The sequence below is a fragment of the Maniola hyperantus genome, chromosome 15, assembly GCF_902806685.2.
Source record: "Maniola hyperantus chromosome 15, iAphHyp1.2, whole genome shotgun sequence".
Classification (NCBI taxonomy): domain Eukaryota; kingdom Metazoa; phylum Arthropoda; class Insecta; order Lepidoptera; family Nymphalidae; genus Maniola; species Maniola hyperantus.
In genome coordinates, this window is record NC_048550.1 from 9,019,840 (window position 1) to 9,037,226 (window position 17,387).

General features: G+C 37.5%; 2 protein-coding genes across 2 annotated transcripts; both read right to left on the reverse strand.

Annotated features, from left to right (window-relative positions):
• Nucleotides 1-3,123: 3,123 nt before the first annotated feature.
• LOC117988949 (gustatory and odorant receptor 22-like) lies at nt 3,124-10,432 on the reverse strand. The gene is made up of 9 exons (XM_034976240.2): nt 10,322-10,432; nt 9,789-9,927; nt 8,675-8,925; nt 7,128-7,388; nt 6,604-6,731; nt 5,537-5,696; nt 5,115-5,186; nt 4,754-4,843; nt 3,124-3,237 (listed from the first exon to the last, which is right to left on the reverse strand). Exons 1-9 carry the CDS (start codon nt 10,430-10,432, stop codon nt 3,160-3,162), a joined length of 1,290 nt encoding a protein of 429 aa, XP_034832131.1. The 3' UTR covers nt 3,124-3,159.
• A 1,031-nt stretch (nt 10,433-11,463) lies between these two features.
• CHMP2B (Charged multivesicular body protein 2b) lies at nt 11,464-15,429 on the reverse strand. The gene is made up of 6 exons (XM_034976259.2): nt 15,211-15,429; nt 14,694-14,785; nt 14,433-14,549; nt 13,678-13,858; nt 13,152-13,258; nt 11,464-12,279 (listed from the first exon to the last, which is right to left on the reverse strand). The coding sequence occupies exons 1-6, from the start codon at nt 15,242-15,244 to the stop codon at nt 12,181-12,183; spliced, it is 630 nt and encodes a 209-aa protein (XP_034832150.1). The 5' UTR covers nt 15,245-15,429; the 3' UTR covers nt 11,464-12,180.
• Between the last annotated feature and the right edge of the window lie 1,958 nt (nt 15,430-17,387).

A 17,387-nucleotide genomic window follows, 5' to 3' on the forward strand; every position in this document is an offset into this window, starting at 1 on the left:
CTTTTACAAACTGGTAAGACATCCATACCCTGGATAGGCCTGGATCTGAGATGGGTATGGGCAATTAATACAATTTTGTATTTCTCACCCTTAAACTTTCAAAAGTCCGTTTAAACCAGAAATCGCAACCCATGTTTGGGTTTTTAGCTAGAGTCAAAGACAAACCTGTTATATGACAGACGTAGAGATGACATATTTTGACCAGACCAAATTTTTATGCAGAAATAAAGCAATTTGTCTTTTTGTTGACCGCATTTATGGTAAACAAGCTTATGCTCGCGACTTCGTCCGCGTGGACTACACAAATTTCAAACCTTTTTCACCCCCTTAGGAGTTGAATTTTCAAAAATCCTTTCTTAGCGGATGCCTACGTCATAATAGCTATCTGCATGCCAAATTTCAGCCCGATCCGTCCAGTAGTTTGAGCTGTGCGTTGATAGATCAGTCAGTCAGTCAGTCAGTCAGTCAGTCAGTCAGTCAGTCACCTTTTCCTTTTATATATTTAAGATAGATAACACTGAGCACTTGAGCCAAAAGAGGAAGAGTGTCAGGCAATACGATTATCACGATAATACCTATTTCAAAGTTTGTTATTCTGATGCAGGAATAGTAGCGCATTTAAACTACATTAAAACAAGCCACACGGGCTGCTTTGTCACCGTATTTAAACAAAGTTTACTCTCAAACTCGAGTCGAACCATTATCGAAACTCAAATGAGTAAAACTGGTTCAAATTCCATACGATTCCAACTTTATCTATCATCAAAACTGATTAAACTTCTCCTAAAACTATTGTGCTCATTCTAAATAGTGCAACCCCTTTGCGGAAGAAGAATATTCACTACAACGTATAGTTTGTCTAATATGTTCGAGACAATGCATTTTCATTCTGACGTCAAATAAATGAAATCAATTACTATTGATCAAATTGGAAATGAGGAAATTAATAGGAGATCCAGAGTTGCCGGCTTAGCTCAGTGGGTGGCAAAGATGAAATGACAATGAACAGGGCCAGGCCCATCTTTCTCACTGGGCACTCGGGGCACGTGCCCAGGGCCCACGATAGATAGGGGCCCACTAGCCCCTGCCAGATCACCAAACTATAACCGACCGACCGATGTATTATTACTGAAAAACATATCTATTTCGATAAAATCAAAGGTCAAAAAGGCCCACTCAAACAGAGGACCATAGAGATAGTTAAGTATAGTCAAGACTGACTTATATTCGATCCTTCTTGTATACCCCCGACCCACTACTCTGTCATGGTCATAGGGGCCCAATTATCCTAATGTGCCCAGGGCCTCCAATAGGTTAAAGATGGCCCTGAACAGGGCACATAGTTCAAAAAACCGATAGACGTTGGGGTTCCAAGGTGCTGGAATGTACCTCGTACCGAAAGCGCAGCGGGCGACATCAGGCAATTCGCATGGAGCCGCTAGATTCAGGCGATTTGATTGCGGCGGCTGTGGCGTGTGGAAGTCCCTACAAAAGACCTATATCCAGCAGTTTGACGTCTATCGGTTAATGATGATGATTAAATAAATATTAATTTGAATATTTTTCCCTTAACTTATCCCATTAATTACTGGTAAAGGCAGATATGCGTCAAATTAAATCATTTTTAGGAATGGTCTCAACACCCAATAATAATTTAATTCGAGATAAAATCTAGTGATTCGAAAATTGGAAAAGTTGATTAATGAGTTCCCATTGTCGGTTTCAGGAAGATGGTAAAACTGTTCGTGGATGACACGGATCGAGGCAGGAGGTACCGAAGGCGACATGACGCTGAAAGTTTATTAAGCGACGTGCACACTTAATTTTGTGATAAGATTCAACAAAGACAAACAAAATTCATTTGAGCTCGTAAACAAAATATTCTTTGACTAGATGATACCCGCGACTTCGTCCGCGTGGATTTACGTTTTTTAAAATCCTGTGGAAACTTTTTAATTTTCCGTTATAAAAAGTAGCCTATGTCCTTACCCGGGATATAAGCTAACTCTGTACCAAATTTCATCAAAATCGGTTGAACGGTTGGGCCGTGAAAAGCTAGCAGACAGACAGACAGACAGACACACTTTCGCATTTATAATATTAGTATGGATTTAGAGGAAGAATTTATGTTTAGTTTTGGAACATAAGACTCAGCATCAGCACCTCCGCCACGTCACCGTCGATCTGGCCAAGACTAGGCGCTTAGCCGCTAACTAGTGGCGGGAACCACTTGGTAATGGCTAAGCGTCACCCGAGGGACGACTTGACATCAATGAGTTATATTTCCAATTAGTTTAAAGTTGAACGTGGACGTAAGCTCGGGGACGGCACTTGGTAAGCGGTTTGCGTGATATCCTTGCGCGCCCGACGAGACGTAAGAGAGGCGATGACTTGACGTAGGTACATAAGCGCGAGGACGAATGGCGAGTTGACCACGTACCGGCATGCGGAGTTCTGGTTCGCAAGCTTGTCCTGAAGAGATGGAACGCCGTTACGATGCTGGTTAGTGTGCGTTGTAGTATTAGAGTTTCATCCGAAAAATACTGAACGCCTCGAGTTGAGGCGATGCCCATCCGTTTTAGAGTTGATATGTGTGCAATCACCCTAATTCTATGTCATGCGTAAAAGTTTTACATAAAGACAACAGATTTCAGAAAAATCTCGTTAACTTTGCAGTAGGTAGGTCACTGCAAAGAAATCAAGATTTTTAGTAAAGTTTTGATTAATTTAAGGGAGTAAATAATGTAACACGATAACTAAGTATTATTATTTATCTATGGATTCGATTTCTATATTCTGCTAAATACACTAAATCAAAGTAACATTTTAATCATACCTATCTACAATAAATAAAATCATGACTACGATGTGCCTATAGTACGAGTAATTAGGTAATATTATTGTAAGAGTAAGGCCCTGCTAATGCGAGTCTACCGGTCAAAGAACTCTTGTAGTTGCTTGCTCACGTTTACATGAATCATACATTAAAATTAAGCGCTATATCCTACTTACAAAATTGTGTACTGGTGTGCTAAATAGCCTTCTGAAACATTCAGAGGGTACCTATGAGGTTCGCTATTGTATGTTTTAATCCTTAGAAAATTTAAATTAAATCTTGCATAGTGAATTTTTTGAGATCTACATTGTGAGAGATTGAAGTTACACAATCGGGTCCTTGGGCAACGAAATCTTGAACTGTAGTAGAACTATGAGGTATATTGCAATCATGCTTATTGCCTGAAAAAGAAATTATTTTTTTAAACGGAAAAATTCACGATTTTCGGGGTTCCGTACCTTAAAAGGAAAAAATGATCCCTTATAGGATCACTTTATTGCCTGACTGTCTGTCTGTCCTTCTGTCGTGTCTGTCAAGAAAACGTATAAGGTACTACCCGTTCACCTAGAATCATGGAATTTAGCAGGTAGGTAGGTATTATAGCATAAGTAAGGAAACACCGGAAACCGTGAATTTGTGGTTACAACACAATTGGTTTTTTTTATGTGTTCATGAACAAATAATAATTACTTTCAATTTTTAAGATAACTTTATCAAGTGGGGTAAAAGAGAAATTGCTTTACCGGTACATTCTTAAGTAGATTATTATTTTTATTTTTATGCATAATCGTTTTTGATTTATCGTGTAAAATGTCTAAAAAAATTACCCGGGTACGGAACCCTTGGTGCGCGAGTCTGACTCGCACTTGACCAGTTTTTTCCTTAATTAAGTCAAGTGCATGGTTGGATATTTTGTCGTCGAAAACACGAGACACTCGGAGAGTTTTGCCATCTTGTGAAGAATAAGAATAAATTAAACCATCCCTAATAACAATTATACCTACAAGGCAACGTCTAACTAACCCTGTATAACTTACATTTGAAAGCCGATTAAACAATACTTTTAATAAAAAAAATGCTTTTAAGAAAAACATGACAGACTAAGTTAACTTAATCACCCAAGTTCAGGTTCCATTTAAAAGTGTTATTTTACAAAAAAACAGAACTTCCAAAATAGTTTGGTTAAACATATTTTAAGAAAGGGTCGGCATCAGATATCACCGCACTTCGAGATTCTGTTTCATTTTATTACCAGGTACTTATCCGTTGACGGGTATGACACCTTGGAGTATAATTTAGTAACAGTATAAACCGAGCATTGTAATGAGCTTGTTAAGCCACATTATTAGGAGTAGTTTGGCTATTTTACGATCTGTAAATTTACGGAAGAAAAGGGCGAAAAGTAAGATTGACTGACGAACTGAAAATCTCATTGAAAATTTCACCCCTGCCGCCGCCGCCTTTACTATTACCAAACAGATCAATAAATGGATAATAGTACATTACATAGCTTCAAGATTAGAGTTTGACGCCAAATACAAATTCTTGAAAGGCCTTGCAAGGCGGTTCCTCTGGTATTGCAAATGTTCATGGGCGGCGGTAATCACTTAACATCAGGTGACCCGCCTGTTCGCTTGCCCTCCATTTTTATTTAAAAAAACCAGATGCACCCGAATAATCCGTTCCGGTGTAAGTCAGTCAGTATGGAATTGCGTCTTTCGTGGCTTGCGTTTATAGGAGCTTATAAGCGCCTCTATAGGTACGCTCGTACAAAAACGGCTCATACGCACAAAAAATAATGATCTGAAACCGCTGTAAAGTTTAATTTGAACGCTGAAGACAAGGACGGACTATGCTATGGGAAATGCGTTACCCTCTGCTATAATTTTTCGGATGCTATTAGATATACTTACTAACCGATGTAAGAAGTTCTCTATTAACATGTGCGTAACCTTTCAGGCTTACTACAGCAGGGTTCATCTCAATTGCCTGAATAAAGTGATCAATCTGTAAAAAATTCATCGTGTGTTAGGTTCATTAGACACCTATAATGCAGGCAATAGTGATAAGACTTATGAGCTATTCTAGATATAGGTATGCTAGACGCGTCATCTGTTAAATATAGAGCATTATGAAGAGAAGCACTATTATGAACAGAAGCACTTCATAGAAGAGTTTAAAGTTTTACAAGTAGAAACTGGAACAGGTTATCCTTCTTCTTTATTAGTTAATCGAAACTATTTTGTTTTAAATTTATTTTAACTTTTGAAGAACTTACCTCTTTCTGAGTTGGTCGGTCCACGGAGAGGACATCAATTGAAAGTAAAGTGTCTTGAACTCCAGCGGCGACCTAGTTTAAAATAATTTTAAAAAAACTGTTCAATTACGAGTCGGACTCGCACAAGAGTGGTTCTGTATCATCGTACAAGTAATATAGGTATATATAATTTTTTTTAAATTTGCATTTGTGCAAGGAAATAAATTTACGTAACTACATAAACACGTGTGTCAGTAGCCGGCAAGAAATGTTGTACATCGACCTTTAGAATGAGATTTCGGCTTATTAGCGCGTTATCTCTGTCACTCATACTTAAGTGACGTTTTGTCGGTCTCAACGGCAGAGACAACGCTCTACAAAACCGCTATCTCTTTCGGAAGGTTGATGCACAATATTTTCTGCAGCGTATTGTAGGTACATACCTGAAGCGTAGATTTATGGGAACAATCAGCAAAGATAAAGAGTAGCGTTGAGCAATAAGCAGCGTCCACAAATAGACCCATTTCCTTGAAACTGAAATTGAACCCATGGTCCACGATTTCGGACAACGCGCCGTACACTGCTATTGTTATATTGAAGAACCTAAATAAGTATATGTCTTTAGGTATTAGTAAAATCACTGTATTAATAAATAAATTGTAAGTAGGTAGGTATACCTACTTTCTTACCTGCCCGACTGGGAATTTTCGTGCAATAAATTATTACGAGTATTTAAATTAACTTCAAACTACGTGACATAGCCAAGTAAATTATTGTATTGTAAGTGCTGTGTAAGCATGGCAAAAACCACTAGTCAAACAAAGAACCTAAAAAATTATTGACCAAGCGTTCTCTCTCTCCGAGTTAGTCGGTTTTAAATAGGTACATGCATTGCTAAAATATAAATCTTTACGGTTCAAAAGCTTGAAAACGACAGTTAAGTAGTAGTTCTGTATATTTTCAAACTGATGGCTTGGTTGTTATTTTGGAGGGGTACATACCTACAGAATCGGAAAGGCGTCTTATACCTAGCCTCTAATTGGAGCTCTAAACAGGAAGATCAGACATTGAAAGGATAGTTTTATTTGCATATAATATAACTAGCTTATGCTCGCGACTTCGTCCGCGTGGACTACAAAATTTCAAAACCCTATTTCACCCCCTTAGGAGTTGAATTTTCAAAAATCCTTTCTTAGCGGATGCCTACGTCATAATAGCTATCTGCATGCCAAATTTCAGCCCGATCCGTCCAGTAGTTTGAGCTGTGCGTTGATAGATCAGTCAGTCAGTCAGTCAGTCATTCAGTCAGTCAGTCAGTCAGTCACCTTTTCCTTTTATATATATAGATATGTTAGGTATAAAGAGTAAAAATGTCATGATTCATAACATCGAAGTTCAATAGAAAGCATGAGATAACTTATTGAGCTAGAGTTTTAAATCATTTTAATGGCTCAATTAGGTACTCGATACTAAAAGAGGTGCTAGATGTTCTTTGAAAATTGAAACTTACATGAATAGGCAGTATGTAGAGTACGTTCGTGCGTACGCGTTTCCCAGTAACTGTAGTTGTTCGGATAAGTTGAGCCAGAGATAGCGATAACTTGATATCAGACTGGCCGTACACTCTACTCTCACATCCTGCCAAAAAAATTAACAAAATATCTTGTTACGCCACAGATATGGACAAATACAAGTACGCTAGATTAGGTGTGCTATATAAAATGAAAGTTAGTTTTGTGTCGATTCAACCCCACCAAACGTACCGGAAATTGAAATTGATAGTTTATGTCTTTGTGTAGACACTACGTCGATATATTTCTCAACTGTCATCACTAAAATTTAGTTCTACGTTTAGTTCCGAGCCCACGCTCACATGACGCTCACAGCTCACTGCTGCTATTAGCGCCAAAATGGCGATAACCAAGTTGCTTCAAAAACAGTTGGCAATAGCAAGCCCCGCGTTACCTACGCGGGGCTTGCTGTTGCCAACCTATTGTTACTTCAACGTTTCGTATACATATATAAATACGTTACCCTCTGAAAGCATCTCGAGAGGCTCTGAGATGCAATCTTGATGCCTCTGCAGTTAATGTACCAAAGCGCACAGTTCATGTTAATCATCGTTATAATGTGATAATACGCCATAGTATGACGCAACAGGAAGCCGTCCAGTAAAGCACACAGGCTGAGAAGAAAGCCCACAGCTAGGAGCAAGCAACCGGCGCTAATGATGACTATGGAAGTCTTCAAGTTCGGGAACTGCATATTTTCGCCCGTAATACGATAATATCTCACCTGCAAATAAAAACTGTGATAGCCTAGTGGTTAGGACGTCCGCTTTCTAATCGGAGGTCGGGGTTTGAATTCCGGGCATGCACCTCTAACTATCCGGAGCTATGTGCGTTATAGCAAGTAATTAAATATTATTATTATTATTATTATTTATTTATTATTTAATTAGAACGGCCATAAAGCCAATTACACTAATTAAAATACGAGTACAAACTAACATAAACATACTTACAAAAATTAACAACTTAAAATTATAAATTTTAAAAAGCAAATATCAAATTTTAAATATCACTTGCTATAACGGTGCGCCAATTCGCTTAAGCAATGAGCTTAATATAAATTCAAAATCTCTAGTAAGTAGGTATTCTAAGGTCGATTTAGGATGAATGAAAATGAAAATGAAAAATGAAAATCTTTTTTATTCGTATAAACTTTTACAAGTGCTTACGAATAGTCGGATGCATCTACCACTGGTTCGGAATGCCTTTCCTGCCGAGAAGAACCAGCAAGAAACTCGGCGGTTGCTCTTTTCAAATATTTGATATAGGTACAAGATTATGCCATGTATAAAATAGTATTTGCAGTCTTGTGCGTTGCTGGAACGAGCTGCAGGTCAAATCCACGCTCTTTTATCATTTAGATAATCTTCAATTGTGTAATATGCTTTTTTCAGGAGCATATTTTTAATAGATTGAAGAATGAGAATGAAGAACGAAGATAGAGAATGTAAATCTAAACAATCGTAGATTCATAATATCTCGACCTGGTCGAGATATTATCGCCAAAACGTAATGGTTATATTCTGTTTGCGTGGGACTATTAATTCGGGCTTTTTGCGGAGTCTTATTAGAAAAGGGAATAACCACGTTCAGGTAGATACAGCGTACAGCATTATTAGCTGTTTGTTTGTTGCGTGGCGATAGGCGTGATTTTTTGCATGGATAGGTACCTATAGTTAAAGACCAGGAGAGTGACATAGGATACTTTTTATCCCGGAAAATCAAAGAGTTTTCACGGGATTTTAAAACCTATATGCATGTGAAAGACGTCGCAAGCATCAGCTAGCGCTTAAGATTTGCGTAAAAATTAGAAAGTACCTACGCATAAGTATGTAGCTTAAGAATATCTAGATGTACCTACCTATAACTATAGTCCTCAACGAGTTTTTTTATAAAGGTTATAAGCGGTAAAGTTAGACTGACACATTTGAGTCGCGAAGTTTATTTCTTGGTACCTAAGTTCTATGCACAAGTACCTGACGGTAACTGTGTTGGGAAATAGACCCTTACTTGAAACTTTCCCCAATTCGTTTTATAAATGGCCACTTGGTGTGCGACACCCCACCCGACGAACGGGATCCAAAAGTGTGGAACGAGGAAGGCGACGAATAGTACGGCATAAATGTAATCGTCGAATCTTTTCGTCGAACGCAGAATCATTAAACGTTCGTACCCAACGACCAGAACGATTACTGTGGTTACGATGTAGAAGAATATGGCATAGACTGTAGCTCGAGATTTCCAACTGAATGTGATTGTTCCTGGAAAAATCCATAGATTATTACTTATTGTGAATAAGAAAGTGTGTCTCTTTGTCTGTCTACTAGTTTTTCACGCCCAATAGAGACCGATTATTATGGATCATATTGTCTATCACTCCGTACGTAGGTATAGGTACGATTTCTAAAAAAACCGGCCAAATGCGAGTCAGGCTCGCGCAATGAGGGTTCCGTACTACAGTCGTATTTTTTCGACATTTTGCAGGATAATTCAAAAACTATGATACATAAAAATAAATAAAAATCTGTTTTAGAATTCACAGGTGAAGACCTTTCATATAATACCCCACTTGATATCCTAGTTAACTTACTTAGAAAATTGAAAATACAATTATTAGTTCATGACCACAATTTAATTATTTTTTTGTGTGATCTAACCCTAAATTCACGGTTTTCAGATTTTTCCCCAAATGTCAACTATAAGATCTACCTACCTGCCAAATTTCATGATTCTAGGTCAACGGGAAGTACCCTGTAGGTTTCTTGACAGACAGACAGACAGACAGACAGCGAAGTGATCCTATAAGGGTTCCGTTTTTCCTTTTGACGTACGGAACCCTAAAAACGGTCAAGTGCGAGTCGGACTCGCACACGATGGATTCCGTACCATGGAACAAGAGATAACACTGCACAGCAGTCATTTTGTAATTCACCATCTTGTTTTTTGTTATTTGTCGTTATAGCGGCAATAGAAAAGAAATACACAATCGAAAATTTCAACTCTCTATCTATTACAGACACGGTTTATGAGATCAGCCCGCTGACAGACGGACCCGTTGCACAGTTAGACAGAATTGGCATCCTTCAGATACGGAACCCTAAAAAAAGAGTAGGTAGGTACTTACCAGGCCGTGAGCGTGTGATCGGCATGACAGCCAACACCCGGAATAGAACCAGGAGAAGCTTGTGGTCTCTATAGAACTGATCGTGGATTTCACAAGTGTCACCGTCTTGGGATGAAAGCAGATTACGCTGTTCACGCTCCTAAAGGTAAAAGGTAGGTATAGTACGCGACAGGTCGAAATGGCAATGGGGGAGCGATTTCCATTTCGACCTGTCGCGTTCTAGGTGCATGTACCTAAATCTTTCTGGCATTATAGACTATAGTAAAACTTCGTACATCAATTTTGTGAAAAACGGGCTGAAAGTTACCTTGGTATGAAGATAGGTATAATAGTTATTTGGTAATTCACAAACAGACACATCATGAACAGACTACACCAAACGAGTCGCAGGGAGCCGCTGGATTCAGGCGGCGCAGGACCGTGGTGTGTGGAAGTCCCTACAAGCGACCTATGTATGTCCAGCAGAGGACCAGTTTTGATAGAAAATTTAACAAGTTGGTTGGTATACCTAATAAGATTAATTTCTCACTTACGTAATCCCTCTGTGATTTGTCATAAACAACTCTATTCAGCTGTACATGCTTCATATCTTTCCTTAACAATGAATAATTTATGCCCACTTCAAACAAATGATCTGGAATCATTTTTTTCGCTAGCAATTTGACGATATTAGGTACAAGGAGGCCTACCTATTCTCCCAAGATAAACGTAGAATATGATATAAGCAACAGTGGCGTAGGCAAACTGTCAGACCGTAATAAATGAACCAAGAGGTGGCATTATCGAATAGGTAAACAGGACGAGAATTAGTAGGCTATTTCATTAAATTTGAAAGCAAACGATGGTAAGCGGTTTGAATTTTAATGCTAACGAACGTGCCTGGCTAACGAGTATTAGAGCGATTTGATCGTTTAAATTTAGTTATAATATTATGTACAGTCCGAGACAGGTCGAGATGGCAATCGGGGTATTTGGGGGACGCCCCTCACACCCTCGCTCGCCCGCACTGGGTTAGCGCGGGGGCTGTGCAGATGTGCGGGGCATTCACTAGCCCGATTGCCATTTCGACCTGTCGCGTACTATACGACAATCACGCTAAGTATACGACTAAACTCTAGACTAGAAACACTGACATATAACATTGTACTTATATTTTTAGTTCACTCTGCGATGAAACCCTTCCTCAGTAGTGGCACAGTTCACGACAGTTAGGGAACTTGTAACTAAACGTTGAGGCTTCGACATCATTGGCAGCCCCGTCAAATGTTCCTACATTTCTAGCTTTAGTCGATAGGTTGAGATAGCAATCGCGGTATGAGGCGGGGGGACGGCCCGCACACCCGCACGTCACCCGCACCGGGTTAGCGCGGGGCTGTGCGAGGCGTTCCCTCCCCGATCGCCATCTCAACCTGCCGAGTACTATGTCTATAGCTATACCTAATACATTTGACGTACCTATGAATCACCTACTTTTCTTTGACTTCACGTCACCCATAGCCTAGTATTTGACATATTATTATCGTCGCATCAGGATCAAACCGAGAGTTTCCTTACTCTAGTTCACTCTAGTTCACTCTAGTAGTGAACTGGCGATGCGTTGATCCTTTGGACGAATGTTAATGACGATGACAGCAGTGATGATTTATTTATGAATGGCTAAATATAAAATTCAGTGTTTAGAACTTTAGATACCATTTATTCAAGATATAAAGATATCACAGTTTATTACATTAATTAAATTACTCACATACTAATACATTTAGTGATTTAACAATAAAATAAAATAAACACAGCAAGTATAGATAAATATCACATCAATATAATTAATAAAATATAACATCCAAATTGATTCTTTTCATCGCCGAATGGAGACCATGGATTTTTGCACGATTTTCTTATCAACACAAAATATAAAACTTTCATATTTTTTACTAAAAAGAGGTAAATAGAAATACCAGTCAGAAAAAAATACCACACCTTTAACCGGATACATGGTACTCCACAAAATATAATATACCTACCTACCTAATATTCAACAAATAATTGTAACAAACTCTGAAAACCATAGCTTGCCGTAATAATGCTATGAAAGGACAAGGAAAAATCTGCCTCAAGTTCTAATGGACGGATTTAAATGTGGTTTAATCATTTCCGGATGATTCTTTCAGTTAGTATAAGACTTATTGAATAAGGTGAAAAAAGTAACAGTAAGATCAGGAAGAACATGTTCAAATATTATATAGAAAAAAGAAAATATGAAATTCTAAATATTACAAAATATTTTTACCAGTATTTGAAGCCAACTTTGTGAATGCTTCGTGCAATAGAACCTTATTGTATAAATTAAATATTTAACGATGTATTTTATATTAAGGTTATATTCAGCTTAACCCTACGACTTGAGTTTAGTCAATTGTGCCATTAGTTCCTTATCAATATCCGACGTCGATTGGCCGACTTTGTTGCGTGACACGGAAGGGGCATCTGCCATCTGAAAGAAAAAGCAAAAATATTTTGTTAATTACTAATTACTAAATCTTTCCTGAAAGTATGTAACTACGATGAGAAAATTATCAACTCCGTTTATTGGTCTTAGAAATAAACATCATCATCATCAACCAATAGACGTCCACTGCTGGACATAGGTCTCTTGTAGGGACTTCCACACGCCACGGTCTTGCGCCGCCTGGATCCAGCGGCTCCCTGCGACTCGTTTGATGTCGTCCGTCCACCTAGGGGGGGTCTTCCAACGCTGCGTCGTCCGGTGCGAGGTCGCCATTCCAGCACCTTGGGACCCCAAAGTCCCACATATAACACATACACAACGGAAATAAACATACAGATAAAATATATGATCTTTTTTGAAGTTGGTTAAAAAAGGACGGAAAAGGAACTTTAAATTAAAATATTTTATATTACACTACAAAAAGCACTAACCTCATGACTGGCTCCTAAAGTTACATGGTTTGACAGTTCTAAACTAAAATAGCTGATTCATCCGAATTCCGACCTTTTCTTATTAGTATTACTGCATTAGTAAGGAAAAAATGTGTGAATACTCTTTTTCCCTAAATCGAATCAGCACCAGTAACATACTAATATAATCTGTCTGTCTGTCTTGTTCGATTTTTACGGCCCATCCGTTAACCAATTTTGACGAAATTTGGTATACAATAGCTTGCATCCCGAAGATGGACATAGGCCACTTTTCTATCCTGGAAAATCAGAGTTCCCACAGGATTTTTAACAATCTAAATTGACGCGGACAAAGTCGTGGACATTTACCTAGTTTACCATAATATTAGACAAAATGATAAGTATCACACAGAATAGAAACACGATGCAACAGTAATATTTCCTCACCTTTCCACTAACTTCAATGCCGATTTCATCCAACACCTTGTTGACAATGTCGTCAGACTCCTCTTCATCGCCCGATTCAGTCATTATGTCATCTAGTGTATCTGAAACTAAACATTAATGTTAGATAGACTGACAGGCGTTCCGCTGCGCCATTGCGGTAGACTGACAGCTACAATGTCACGATCGCAATCACCTCTGATTTGTTGACGCTCGCTCACTATTGGCTACAATGCATGTTTGATGTTGCACACCGAGTCGCACAAATTCAGCCAATCACAACAATTGAGATTGTAATAATGATTGATGCAGGTTTTACGAAATCGCCCTACAGACCTCTGGGTTCTTTAATATTCTGCCTAATACTACTTTTGTAAATTAATCAGTAACCTGGTTGGTCTACGTTAAAATTATCATCAAGTCACCTTTCAATATTCTGTAATCTCTCTCTCTAATTGGTCGAAAACATGTCTCCGATCAGCTCTGCAGCACTTCAGTGGAAACGCATGTTTAACCATAGTGTACTTACTCATGTCATCAGTCATATCCATCTTCAGGTTGGCCTGCTTGAAGGCTTCCATGTCCTTGGCAATTTGCTGCGGGTTCATGATCTTGTTCATAGTGCCCATGGTCTTAGCTGTGGTGCCCATTGCACCTGCTATGGCTATATTTGCTCCCATTGCTTTGTTGTGAATCTGTACACTTGATATCTGTAAAACAAAGTTTTTTTTGTTTGATGATAAGTTCCAAATTGCTACTGCCAGGAATCTTCCACTTATCATCATCATCATCATGATCAACCCATCGCCAGAGCTCACTACAGAGCCAGGTCTCCTCTCAGAGTGAGAAGGGTTTTGGCCATAGTCTATCACAGTGGCCAAGTGGGCATTGGCAGACATTACACACCTTTGAGAACATTATGGAGAACTCTCAGGCAGGCAGGTTTCTTCACGATGTTTTCCTTAACCTTTAAAGCAAGTGATATTTAATTATTTAAAATGCACATGAAGCTTATTTCACACTATGTGATATAAATTATATTATAGTCCAGTCAATATTGGCGTTCCCAACATTGCATTGATACGAATTTTTACTTCAAAAAATTAATTATACTATAGTCCGGTCAATCACCACTGTCAAGAGACCCGTGATCAATAATAGTGACCTGGCGATCATAATCTATTGCACAATCATTATTGCAGTTGTTGCTAACTGTTGAAAATAAAAAAATAAACCTTACAAGCACACTCTTACAATAATTTTTCTATTATTACTCTTTCTCACCTTACTGTTTGCTGTGTAAAATCTTTTTTTTTGATTTCTCATTTGCACCAGTTGCTTTGCTAGTATTTTACAACCTTCGTTATTCCCTTCCTTTGCCATCTTTTTTATCTCCATCTCCTAAAAGGTGAAATAATTTCAATGGTCAAAATATGCGTAACTATCGGAAGACAGATGGACAGCCTTAGTAATAGGGCCCTGTTGGCGCCCTTAAAATGATCAAAATTAAAAAACGTCAAGAATTTAAATTCCTATAAAACTAACCAATTTCTTCTCTTCTCTCTCTAAAGCTAACTTGTCCCTCTCCAAATCTCTTCCTGCCTTGCGCAACTCCCGATCATTTTCTCTCTGTTGCTCTAAAAAATTAAAAAAAACTTAATTAATAACGATAAATTTAATTTTTCTTTGTTTATTTACAAATTTGTTTTACCCACTTTAAGTGATGACTGTTAACTGAAATAATATTGTAATATTTGTTATTATGTAGGTTTGTACTTTGTTGGTTCTTAGGAAGGGCATTTTGAACCAGTGAAATCTGATAGCTGTTTTTATCTTAATGAACCACTTAAGCAATGTGATATCATAATAAATTACTATGAGTAGGTAAATAAGTATAGATGAGATCACATATTAAGGCTAAAATGTATGGTTACCTTTGTATCCAAAGCATAGTAAGTAATAATAGTTATAAGTATACTTAATCAAGTTTAAACAGAAGACTGAAATTATTTTAAACCCGTGACGATATTATTGCAAATTCTAGGACGACACACTATTTTACCTTTCACAGTAGGCTCTTTCCTGAAGAAATTCATTTTGTACAGGTTTCGTATACTTGCTACTATTGAAGAAACTCTAATTATCCTTAATATAGTCAAGTTAATTATAAAATATAATAGGTAATAATATAGCGATGACTAATATTATATTGTTTTTAATTTCTTCATCAGCACAATCTAGGTACCTATATGTTATTGGTCTGTGAGCTTTTATTTCTGGTCGGTGGAACACATAGATTATCTACTATATATACTAGCACAATATTTTTATGTAAACGACAAAGACAACAAACCACAGATTAACACGTTCAATGCGACGTAATATTTCCCTGTCTTACTCGCAGTGCGTTACAAGGAAAATCTGACTGGTACATTGACTAAAATCTAGTGCGTTACCAGACATAAACGATTTGTACATACACCTCCATTATTAAGGCTTTATTTCCTCAAAAAACCTAAGTAAGACCATTTTAATATTATTAGAGGATAGTATATGAGTCAAACTATCATGATGTGACTTAGCTTTAGCGTATAGCATGTATTTTAGACAATTTTACCTGGTGGAGCGCCTGCAGAACTAGCAACATAAGAAGTATCGACTGACAATTAGTGATGGGACTGTTATTAAAATAAAAATATCGATGTCATACTTTTATTTTATAATTAGTGAAAACTACATAATATATTAGTAAATTGTATAACAAGTGCATAAAACGGACAATTTTATGCCCGAGTTATTTACTTGCTTTCCATTTAGATTGCAAGGAAATGAAAGTGATATTCTAACTAAAATATGACTAATAAAAATTTCAATTCGAACAACTTTATATTTTTAATAATGAATTCACGGTAAATAATATAATTAGGTTATATGGTGATTCTCCTTTATCATTAGGACAAAGGAAAATTATAATTATACAAAATATCGTATTTAAAACACGGATTTTCTTTTTTGATGGAGATATTGTTAATGGTAATGTTTTGGATTTTTGCTGCCCAGCAATCATCATTGTTCTCATCAGTAACAAGTTGCAGCATCCGACGTGACCGTTTCATGATTAGTCACACACACAATTATAATTTAATACCTATTTTTTCCGCGAAAATGATAATACCATAATAATCGATATACGTACTGCTTCTTGAATGCACTATCTCTCACTGAAGGTGTTTCGCCTGTTCCCGTGGTGCTATACCAGACACGTACGTACAAGCCGCATATGACTGGCACCGCACACAGCAAATTTTTTTTCCTTCTGGTGCTAACCAGATAAATGTGACTTGTACAGATTAAATAGTTTAAAATGCTAGGGTTTGAGGAGGAAATTAAAAATATATATTTATCTCTTACCTACTCACAAGGTTTCATAGTAAAAGTGCCCCCGCACCACAGGAAAAAACACAACAACTAGTCGCCGCACCAGCTGAAAGTCACATACAAGTCGACGTTGACCGGTACCGCACGCAACGTGTTAATAATATCGATGAGATGCATTGGCTTTTTTTTAAAGATGAGATTGACACGTAGATAGAGTAATAAAGGTAGATTGAAGTACTGTGTAACCGCGTATGAGATAGCGATAGCACGACGTAACGTTTTTATGTGAAAACAAGTAAATAACTAATGAGAAATACAATTACATTAGAATTCTCAAAGTTTGTTTTGCAACTAAAGTTGCATTCCTTGTATATATTCTTGAAAAAACTTATGCACAGACCAATAACATATAAGAACTTATGTACGCATTGACATGACCACTGACACATGACAAACACAGACGATTTCCATATATGCCTATCACAGACCAATAACATATATGGAGATTTCCCTTCACAGATAACAAAAGATAACAAGCTGACAATATCAGAATTCAATAGATATGGGTAACATTGGTATAGCAGCATGAATTTTTTTGGATAGCTGCAAATGGAACATTGGTGGTAATTCTGTTGTACCCTAACCTAAACCTAAACTAAATTTTAGATTCTTTAATTTTAGGATTTCTATTTCTAAGCTGCATTCGCAATTTTGCTTCAACTAAATTTAAACATCCTAAATGGCCGTCTAAAATGACGTTTGAATTGAATAGTAAGTGTTGCTATTTAAGATAACAAGAACTGCACTAATGTTGTGTTTGATTTTCCCCTTTAATCTTAAAACTATTTTTTGCGAAAAATA

Excerpts from the sequence above, each read along its gene's own strand:
- LOC117988949 (XM_034976240.2), bottom strand. The coding sequence starts at position 10,432 with ATGATTCCAGATCATTTGTTTGAAGTGGGCATAAATTATTCATTGTTA. Across the intron at positions 7,389-8,674 it reads CGAATTGGGGAAAGTTTCAA|GTGAGATATTATCGTATTAC; the intron begins GTAAGGGTCTAT and ends TTTTATTTGCAG. Across the intron at positions 6,732-7,127 it reads TCTCGAGATGCTTTCAGAGG|GATGTGAGAGTAGAGTGTAC; the intron begins GTAACGTATTTA and ends TTTTTTTGGCAG.
- CHMP2B (XM_034976259.2), bottom strand. The coding sequence starts at position 15,244 with ATGAATTTCTTCAGGAAAGAGCCTACTGTGAAAG. Across the intron at positions 14,786-15,210 it reads GAAAGAGCCTACTGTGAAAG|AGCAACAGAGAGAAAATGAT; the intron begins GTAAAATAGTGT and ends TTAATTTTTTAG. Across the intron at positions 13,859-14,432 it reads TTTACACAGCAAACAGTAAG|ATATCAAGTGTACAGATTCA; the intron begins GTGAGAAAGAGT and ends TTTGTTTTACAG.